Source organism: Dendrobium catenatum, unplaced genomic scaffold (assembly GCF_001605985.2).
Source record: "Dendrobium catenatum unplaced genomic scaffold, ASM160598v2 fragScaff_scaffold_1470, whole genome shotgun sequence".
NCBI classification, from domain to species: domain Eukaryota; kingdom Viridiplantae; phylum Streptophyta; class Magnoliopsida; order Asparagales; family Orchidaceae; genus Dendrobium; species Dendrobium catenatum.
In genome coordinates, this window is record NW_021319932.1 from 867,664 (window position 1) to 877,972 (window position 10,309).

Sequence of the window (10,309 nt, forward strand, 5' to 3'; positions counted from 1 at the left end):
TGAAAATCTTACTTTAGTTTATTCATTTTTTTTTATTTCTATTTTAGAGATGAGGATGTTTGGGTGGATGAGTGGCTTTACTCTTAGAGACATGATACGAAATGAGAAAATACGTGAAGAAGGTTGGAGTGGATCCATTGGAAGATAAGATTAGAGAGAGTTGTCTTAGATGGATTGGTCACATAAAATGGCGGTCTTTTGATGGCCCGGTTAGGAAAGTAGATGTATTAGATTTATTTTATATTGAGAAGGGGAGAGCTAGATTTAAAAAGGTTTAGTTAGAAAATATTAGAAATAATTTTTTTATTAGATTTAAATAAGAATTTAACTCAATAATGATTATATCTAATTGGCAAAACATTGATTTATTGATTTTGTTAGATATATGTAGATATAAACAAGATATATTTTATTTATGGATCAAAGAATGATTCTATCATTTTGCTTAAACCTAGCTCAGTTGGTTGATTTTTTTTTTTTTTTTTGGACATTTAGGTCAAATGAGACAGACTTATGCATTGGATATACAAAATTTGAATCAAAGACCTCTTAGTTGGTGGCCTAAGCTCTCAACTAACAAATCAAGATGAGCTGTATAGCTCAGCTAATCAATCATGTTATATTAAGGTCGGTTTGACATCAGCAAATGCTTCTCGACCTAAATAGGTATAATTTAGTCCATCACTTAACCATTAATGATAAGAATATTAGAAAATATTTAATTATAATTTTGGTTAAGAATTAGAACTCTGCTATCCCCAAAAAAATATAAATATACTCTAATTTTGCTCATTTGAGTCACATGGAGCTATAAGGTTTTTCAGATATACTTTATTTTTACTCATTTGAGTCACATGCAACTTTTTCAAAGATATTTAAGAAAATTAAAAAAAAAAAACTATTTAAAGAGTATCCGAATCCTAAAAATATTATATAAACAAGTGATTTTCAACTTAATAGTATTTATTCACCTTGTTCTCAAATAGGACTACAACAACAAGTTTTTATTTCACTACGTGAGATTGGCTAAATGAATTCTTTTTTTTCATTGTGTCATATTAAGAGTCAAATTCTCATTTAGATCTAATTTTTCTAATATTCTGTAATGTAAGCCAAATCAAATACAACTATTCTCCTAACCAGGTCATCAAAAAGTTAACGTTTTATATGAACAAATCATTGAAGGTGAGTCTCTCTAATCTTATCTGCCCCTGGAGCTACTCCAACATTTTCACGTATATGCTCATTTTGCATTATGTACACAAGTAAGACTAATTTTAAAAAAAAATTACGCCTATAGACACACAAAATCATATACTTCATGTTTTAAGTACATATAAATATAATCAAAGCGACTATTTAGCCGAATATGAATCAAACATATTCATATTTGTGTTCAGTTCATTAAATAAACGAGCTTGAAAAATTAAGCCAAAAACCAATTAATTAATTATCAAGCCTAATATGACCAACATTACAAACTTTTCAACCTCCTAAATCAAAACCCTACCAAAGAACTCTAAAATAACTGATTAATTAATTAGTTTTTGAGCATCTCGAGACAAATTTGGATTAGGTTAGGTGGCTATTATCAAAACCAATATAAAATAATTTGGTGTTAGAAACGAAGAGGTTTCGCATGCAATTAGGTCAGTTTTGAAGATTGGGGAACATAGTTAAATACTTAACGGGATTTGGACGGCACCTTTTGTTTAATCTCTTGTGATCTCAGCGATTATTAGCAGAGAAAACTAAAGAAAAAAAACTATGGAAGGAGAGTTGGCGATTGCGCATGACTTGTGAAGAAAGATCAGCATGCGCATCTCCACCTTTTTTTTTTTAAATTCTAGCTTTTTTTCTGCGGTGAGAAAAGCAGAGCCATACATCATCTTGAATATCTATCTAATACATACAAAATTCATCTATATATCTTAATCATTTGATTCTGTTACACAGATTACAACATGCAAATAATAGTAGCAATGATGCTCTGATTATTTTATGTTTTGATAGTGAATATTTGATTCCTCTTCAGGCTTTAGATGAATGCCGAAGTTTTGGTTTTATATTGTTTAATTAGTTAGCATTTCAATGGGTAATTGTTTTATTTGATATGTTATGTTTGTGTGGTGGTGATTTTATTTCTCTTTGGTTGATTATTGCTCTTTTGGTGCTCTCAAAGATAGTGTTTTGATATCTTTTAAATGTTAGTTTTGTGTGGAATTCATTTTTGCTGATCAACTAGGTTATGCTATTGACTCATACTTCAATTTTGTTAGTCGAGCTTGTCGGCGGGTTGCAGGGAGCCTTGTCCCAAAAAAAAAAAAATTTTTTTTTTTCTTACAATCATACAGTGTTGCGGTGCTGTGTACTTAAGCGCTGCGACACTTAAGTATTTGATTGGAGATAAGGAGCAAAGGATTGCGGCGCTGCAGCGTGACTCAGAGACAGAGTGTGGAGTGCCGCGACTCTCCAAAGCTTGGCGTCCAGGAGATATGAGTCGGGATGGACAATTTTCTCTCTTGTTTTTCATGTTTAAGTTGAAGGGTTGTGTCCCTTCATGTTGTAAAAGTACGTTTCGTTGTCTATTTTGTGTTAGAACAGTGTAAAAAAGTGAAGTGAGACAAGCAGAGAGTGAATTTCTTGGTGTAGTATGGCTCCGTGGTTTTTTCCCTATTTTGATTATTTTCGTGTTAAATCTCGGTGTTCATTTCCGTTTTTCTATTTTCTTGTTTGTTTCGTTGCGTGATTTACTTCCCAACATTAAATTGATCCTGCATTGAAGTAAAATACAAATTCGAGAAGTTTAATTGAGAACAATATTTTCAACATACGAAAAATGAAGAAGAAACATCTTTGTCTTAGGAGGAATATGTGAAGAATTTGAAGTGAAAGGATTCTCAGAAAAGCATAAATAAAGAGAAACAGAGACTGCTAAAAAAAACTCTTACTAATAATCTCTATTAGAAACAAAAATAAGTCACTCACCGCATGATCATTTGGTTTCTTAAAATAAGGCTCTTTTTAATCTTGAAAGTCATTATATGAAGAGTTATAATTCGGAACATAAAAATTTTCATCTTGATAGGCACTCCATCATAGGCTTATGAGCTTATAGTGGATACTTTATTAAATAAGAAAGATATTATTTCATCATAGATGTTAAGTCAATTATTCTATCTAATGAGTTTTGGCCTTGATACGGCATCACAAAATTATCTTGATCGGGCACGAATCTCGAGGCAAAAGTTAGTTGGAAACTTCAAAAATTAATTTTGGGCGCACCCGAACTCTGATTTCAGCGAGCTTACAGTCAAACTGAGCGTCTTGGAAATACGAACCCAACGACACCAAGATCAACCCAATCCGAGCCCAAATGAGTCCAAATCAAGGGCTCAAAGCATTGTTGGAAGGTTCAAACTGCAATTTGAGTTACCAAATTTATTTGATATGTTATGTTTGTGTGGTGGTGATTTTATTTCTCTTTGGTTGATTATTTCTCTTTTGGTGCTCTCAAAGATAGTGTTTTGATACGCTTTAAATGCTAGTTTTGTGTGGAATTTATTTTTGCCCCAACCGGATTATACGATTGACTTATATTTCAATTATGTCGGTCAAGCTTGCCAGAGGTTGCAGGAAGCCTTGCCCCCCCAAATTTTTTTTTTTTTCATACAATCATACATTGTTGCGGTGTTGTGTAATTGAGCATTGTGGCCCTTCAATATCTGATTGGAGATAAGGAGCAAATGATTGCGACGCTGCAGGGTGACTCAGAGGCAGAGAGTGGAGCGTTTAGACTCTCCAAACCTTGGCGTCCCGGCACTGTGAGTCGGGATGGACAATTTTCGTTCTCGTTTTTCATGTTTAACTTGAAGAGTTGCGTCTCTTTCTCTATTCTATGTTAGAACAGTGTAAAAAAGTAAAGTGAGACAAGGAGAGAGTGAATTTCTTGGTGTAATGTGGCTCCATGATTTTTTTTTTTCTGATTTTGATTATTTCCATGTTAAATCTCGGTGTTCATTTCCATTTTTCTCTTTTCTTCTTTGTTTCATTACGTGATTTACTTCCCAACATTAAATTGATCCTTCATTGAAGTAAAAGACAAATTCGAGAAGTTTTAATTGAGAACAATAATTTCAACATATGAAAAATGAAGATGAAACATCTGTCTTAGGAGGAATATGTGAAGAATTTGAAGGCAAATGATTCTCAGACAAGCATAAATAAGGAGAAACACTGGTAAAAAAAAAAAAAAAAAAACTCCCACTTTCCATCTCTATTAGAAACAAAAATAAGGTGCATCACCCGCAGGATCATCTGGTTACTTAAAATAAGGTTCTTTTAAATCTTGAAAGTCATTATATGAAGAGTTATAATTCGGAAGATCAAAATTTTCATTTTGCTAGGCACTCTATCATAGGCTTATAGCCTTATGAGCTTATTTTTTATGAGGGCCTTCAACAAATGTCGATAAATTTTACTCGTCTCTCTTCTTCATCTCAAAGAAAGGATATCTCTCTTGACAGTGGGAGAGCCAAAAAATTTTGTCGGGGGCACAAATAAATTTTTTTAAATATTTTCTCAAGTTTTTTTATTTGTGCCCTTACAAGTCCCCCCTTAAATCTGGGCACATAGGCCCCCCTTAACTCAGCCCATATTTGCCACCAATACAATTCTCTTTCTAACTCAGATAAAGATTCCAACAAATAGAGACAAATATGAGCAAAAGAATATTTTAGTTCAATCTGATTTAGTTTGCTACTTGAATTGCTGAGCAAAAAGCTGATAGCCTTGTCATGCATAATCATTATGATTGAATTGAAGCTCTTTTAATGAAATGGAGCTTCAACAGCAAGGCAAGCAATCAATATTTCATTATAAAGAAACCAAACTCATCACGACATTCTAAATTAATATAATAAAAAGTCATGCACGACTTCCATTACTTTTCCTCAGAAACTTACCCCACTCAATTATCATGCTGACATTACCTGTAACTGAAGACCTCGTCGTCCGGATTTCAATCACATGAAGATATCTTGATTTTCTCTCTTTTGTATACAGGATATGTACAAGAGAGAGAGAAAATACAGATATCTTCACGCGATTGAAATCCGGACGAAAAATTACATACATACTCCGCATGTAATAATCTCTCCTCAACTATAAAGAGCCTTGTACCCTTAGTGGGAAGAAGTATTGATAATATTCAACAAAAAAAAGTTTGGTTTAAGATAGTAAAATTTAAGTTTGATCATAATAGATTTTATAATTATTTTGAGATGAGCATAATTAGGAGTAATCAATCAAAACATATATTGCAGAAGTTTCAGGAAAAAAAATCATTATTTCATGTGAACTTCACATCATTAATTTTTGTGAATGGTCAGTGTCATACCTTTGTGAAGATGTTGATTTCTTAACATAATTTTTTCCTGAAAACCTTATCCACTCAATGAATGCAAAGTTTTTTTACAGCAATGTAAATTTGAACTGGTAAGATAATATACTAAAGTTAAAAAGAAAAAAAAAATCAAAGAAAAGTGAAGTTTGAAGCTTCCTTCTTAGTAACATAAAGGGAAAAGTAAAACCTACAGGCTAGCAGTTGGAAGCTTACAAACGTTTCTTTGATTTCTAGAAGGTTCAACTCTTTTGAGTTTCCCACTTATAAATGCACCATTTGCTGAGTTCTCCATAGTTTTCTAAGAAAATAAGGTGATGGAATATTCTTATCTTATGAGCTCTGGCTTTACTGATAACACTCCTCAAGGTTTGTTAAGTCCTGATCAAAAGTGTCAAGCTATTATCTTTGCAATATCTAATTTTTTTCGCCTGTTTTGTATAATGAGAATTGAAATAGGCGGGAAGAGACTAAGGAGATGGCAAAAGAAGGCAGTTGTGGCGGCGGCGGCCGAGGCAAAGAAGAGGAAGTTAAGTGATGAGCAAGTTAAGTTATTGGAGTTCAGTTTTATGAGGGAAAGGAAGCTGGAGTGTAGGAGAAAGGAGTCACTGGCAGTTGAGCTTGGGCTTGATCCGAAACAGGTTGCAGTGTGGTTTCAAAACCGGCGAGCAAGGTGGAAAAGCAGGAAAATGGAAGAGGAGTATCTGAGGCTCAAGTCTGAGAATGAGGAGGCTGTTGTTGAAAAATGCCAGCTTGAGAAAGAGGTTCTCTTCTAAGAAATTTTACTATTGTTGAGATGCATTGGAAAAATAATAATATGTATGGAAAATAAAATAAAATTTAAGTTTTAAATACAGTGATAGTGAGCTTCATTGTTGGAAAATAGCACTACAGGAAAATGTTTCCACCGGTAACAATGGAAATCTGCTGTAAATTTCAATTTTCAGGTGAATTTCCGGCGAAAATCCATTCGACGGTAAATCTCGTGTTGGAAAATCTAAACCGGCAAATTTTTTTCACCGAAAATGTTTCCGACAGATTTTCCAGTAAAAAAAATGAAGTTTGTACGTCGGATTTTCCAGCGCAAATTTAGAAAATAGCTACTTTCTGTCATCAACTTTCTTCTTATGTGACTTTTTTAACTACAAATGAATTAGGTGCTGAAGCTGAAGGAGAGGCTGTCAAAGACTGAAGAGGAAATAAGCAGGCTATCCATTGGGATAAGTGGAGATCAAAAGGATGTTAGAGCATTGGAGAGTTCAAGCTCTTCCCTGTCAACGGTCAACCATGAAGTAGTAGCTGAAGACATTAATGCAGTAGACTGGCAAGAATACTTTATTGATTTTATGTACAGTAACTATTGGATTGGATGGGGAGATGATTTCCATGGAATGTGATTAACAGATTCCACTTTTAAGGTTGGCCAATTAATTTGTATTAGTTTATGAGTTAGGATTATGAGTGTGATAATTACGACTAAGGCTTCATTTGGGACGATATTTTTATTGATTCATAAAGCAGCTATCTAGTATAAAAATTTTAATTTTTGTACTAGGAATTAAGTTGTTTTAGGAAGTAGAAAGAAAACGGTCCCAAATGAATCCTAAGTGTCTTAGGCTTCGTTTGGATGGCTTTTGTTCTGCTTCTTAAAGTGATTTTTATGTAAAAAATTAAAAATTTTTTACTAAAAATCTGCTTTAAAAAGCAATAAAAACCATCCCAAACAAAGCCTTTAGAGGAGGAGAAAGTTGTTCAAGATGACAGAAGTAAAATGATGGATTAGTGTGTAGAAAAAGATTAGTTGGTTCTTCCAGATGTGGTCCAGTTATATATTTCTACTGCTTGTATTGCTGATTTGTGTCTATAAAAGTTGATTTTGAGTAGTTAGAAATTTTTCTAAGGCTTTATATTTCCTCTTGTAACTGATTTCAACGCATATAAAATTTGATTAAATACTTGAGAGCAAAAATGTTTTGAAAGAGATGTTACACACATGCAATAATAAAAAAAGAAGGTAAATTCAAGGTAAATAAGTCAAGGAAAGATATTTGGTGCATCTATTATACTTCTAAAATTATCCTCTGAACTTATGAGATAAACATGATAAGGTCAAATATGTTTGAGATTTAGAGCCATGCATCATAATACACTTGCTCGCTCTCTAAATTTCGAGCCAAATACCATCGATAACTCATAGCTTATTGAATATATAATTAAGGAGAATCTAGTTGGATCTAAGGTAAATTTTAAATCAAAAGATAATAGTATATAATATTAATAAGAATATAGTGATTGATTTGCCTTATAAAAAGGTTTGTCGGTATTTTGAGTAAGCTATTACCAAGCTATCTAAGGAACTTTTATTACATCTAGTGAACGTACGCTCGTCTACGTTCGGTTTTAGATCAAAACAGCGCAATACCGAGTTTTTTTAAAAAACTCGGTACAACTCGGTACTCGGTACTTGGTATTGCGCTTTTTTTGCCTAGATCCGAACGTAGAGGAGCGTACGTTCACTGGATAAAATAAAAGTTCCTATCTAAGAGGGTCCCCTTAAGCATCCTTTCGGAAATTATAATTAACTTGTAAAATAATCGAGGCATGATAGTTAATCTACAACTTGACGCTTCCAAATCCTTTAGATATATTTATTTCTTTTGAGTGTTTGTATTTTAGACTCCGAAGGTGCAAACCATGGCATCTAGTGCTAAGTATTGATGTAACATTTTATAATATGATATGTGCAGATACTTTTCTCATGACTCTGACCCAAGGTGCAAATACTTATATTTATCCTATGACATTTATGATAGTTGACTCAAAAATAATAGTTCTTGGATGTATTTCATGATTATTTTATGAGTCAATAAGCTTGATACAATAATTGGTATTTTTCATGAAGCTTGTGCTCATCACATTTTAAAGAATATTATGATTTTGTTTTTAATTAACACTTGTCTAAAGGAATATCATTTGATTTCTTAAGCTTACATAATGGTTGAATTCTATCATCATTTTGAACAAATCAGGATGAATAATTCAGCCAATACTACATACTAAGATAAAGTTAATTTTGAGATGCGAAATTGTTTTTTCTTTTTTTTTTATGTTTTTATTTTTTGAAAACCAAAACAGTTTAATGACACTGATATTTATATGAATTACTTTGTACAAGTAATGATTCATTTGGGATGGATGCAACTTTTTATAAAGATTGTTGTAAAGTTATTATAGAAAAATCAAATTTTTTTGAAACTAGCACAAAAAAATTATAGTTGTGCTTTGAAAAGTAAAGCAATAAGAAAGCTGTCCCAAATAAAGCCTAAGTTATATATTGAGTTTGTGCAGCTCTAATATTTTGCAACTCTCTGATGTGATGTATATTGAGGCTTAGTTTGAGATAATTGTCTTACTTTTTTTAAAAAATTTCTTGAGAGTAAATAGTAATGAAAAAACATTGGCCTAAATCAATTACAAAAGAAGACTAAGGCTTCGTTTGGGACGGCTTTTTTATTGCTTTCTAAAACGGAGTTTTAATACAAAAATAAAAAATTTTGTACTAAAACTCTGTTTTAGAAAGCAGTAAAAAAGCCGTCCCAAACGAAGCCTAAGTCTTCTAATGCTGATAATATGGTTTACTTGTAATACAAGTACTAAGAACTTTAGCATTTTTAGGAGAATCGTGTTGCTTGATAGTGTAATACTTGCAATACATTTAATGTGGTTTGGGCTTTGTTTGAGATAACTTGTTTATTATTTTCTAAAATAACTTTCTAGTAAAAAAATTTGTACTAAAAAGTTACTTTAAAAAATAGTGAGAAAATTACCCCAAATGAAGTCTTAATTGCATTTAGTAATATAGTTTCAATACTAGTGTAACAATGAAATGAAAACACAGGTACTTGAAAAGCAAACAACCCCATAGGAGTTTCAAAATCCATTCTCATTAAGGTTTCGTTTGGGACCGCTTTTTTACTGTTTCTTAAAGCAGGTTTTTAGTACAATTTTTTTAATTTTTGTACTAAAAAGTTGTTTTAAGAAGCAGGAAGAAAGCCGTCCCAAACGAAGCCTAAGACTTTGATTGGGACAGCTTTTTATTGCTTTCTAAAGCAATTTTCTAGTACACAAATTTTTAGTTGAAAAAAAATTTTGTACTAAAAAACTGTTTTAAGAAGCAATAAGAAAGTCATCCCAAATGAAGCCTAAATTTTGGTTATGATACATGTTCTAATTTTTCTAAAAATTTGAGTTAGAATATGTAATTGAGCATGCAGGAATAGACACATATGTGACATATAATAAGCAAGTCATTTATGTGTTCAATTGAAAGAAAAAAAAGGCAAGACATGAATAGTAAATTTTAATTATAAAATATATTACATAAATAAGTTAAGTAAAATTGCATAATCTTTTTTATTTTAGAATACATTATTTAAATAACCTAATATTCATTTAACTCTAATATTATTTTCTTTTTCCTTAATTTCTTTGCATGAATTTTTTATTATGTTTACTTTTATATTTTATCAATATTAATTTTTTTCAAGTTCAAACAAAAAATTAATAATATCATGAAATCATTTTCAATTGAATTTAAGATATTTAAGACATTTAAATTCATTTCTTATTTTATAAGAAATTAAAATAAATTTATTTTAATACGAGTTTGTTCATATATATTTTTTTAAATTTGTATGATTATTACATAATATTTTAAGTTTTAAGACATAATATTATAATATTGTGTCAAATGCATATACATTTTCTATATTTGTAATAATGATATGCTCTCTATTTGTATCATATTGCATTTGTATTCTATATCATAATATATCATAGGTTAGAACATGCTCAATTGAGTAAGCACGAATCTCAATGCGATATTTGAAATGAAAACTTTCAAAATTA

The 10,309-nt window shown here is 31.4% G+C and overlaps 1 protein-coding gene across 1 annotated transcript; it reads left to right on the forward strand.

The window, feature by feature from the left end:
• The first annotated feature begins 5,718 nt into the window (after nucleotides 1-5,718).
• Nucleotides 5,719-6,798, forward strand: LOC110109910 (homeobox-leucine zipper protein ATHB-21). Its single transcript, XM_020841129.2, has 3 exons — nucleotides 5,719-5,770; nucleotides 5,861-6,165; nucleotides 6,559-6,798. Exons 1-3 carry the CDS (start codon nucleotides 5,719-5,721, stop codon nucleotides 6,796-6,798), a joined length of 597 nt encoding a protein of 198 aa, XP_020696788.1.
• The last annotated feature ends 3,511 nt before the right edge of the window (nucleotides 6,799-10,309 follow it).

Coding starts and splice junctions, on each gene's coding strand:
- LOC110109910 (XM_020841129.2), top strand. CDS start 5,719: ATGGAATATTCTTATCTTATGAGCTCTGGCTTTACTGATAACACTCCT. Junction 5,771..5,860: donor TACTGATAACACTCCTCAAG/GTTTGTTAAGTC, acceptor GAATTGAAATAG/GCGGGAAGAGACTAAGGAGA. Junction 6,166..6,558: donor AATGCCAGCTTGAGAAAGAG/GTTCTCTTCTAA, acceptor CAAATGAATTAG/GTGCTGAAGCTGAAGGAGAG.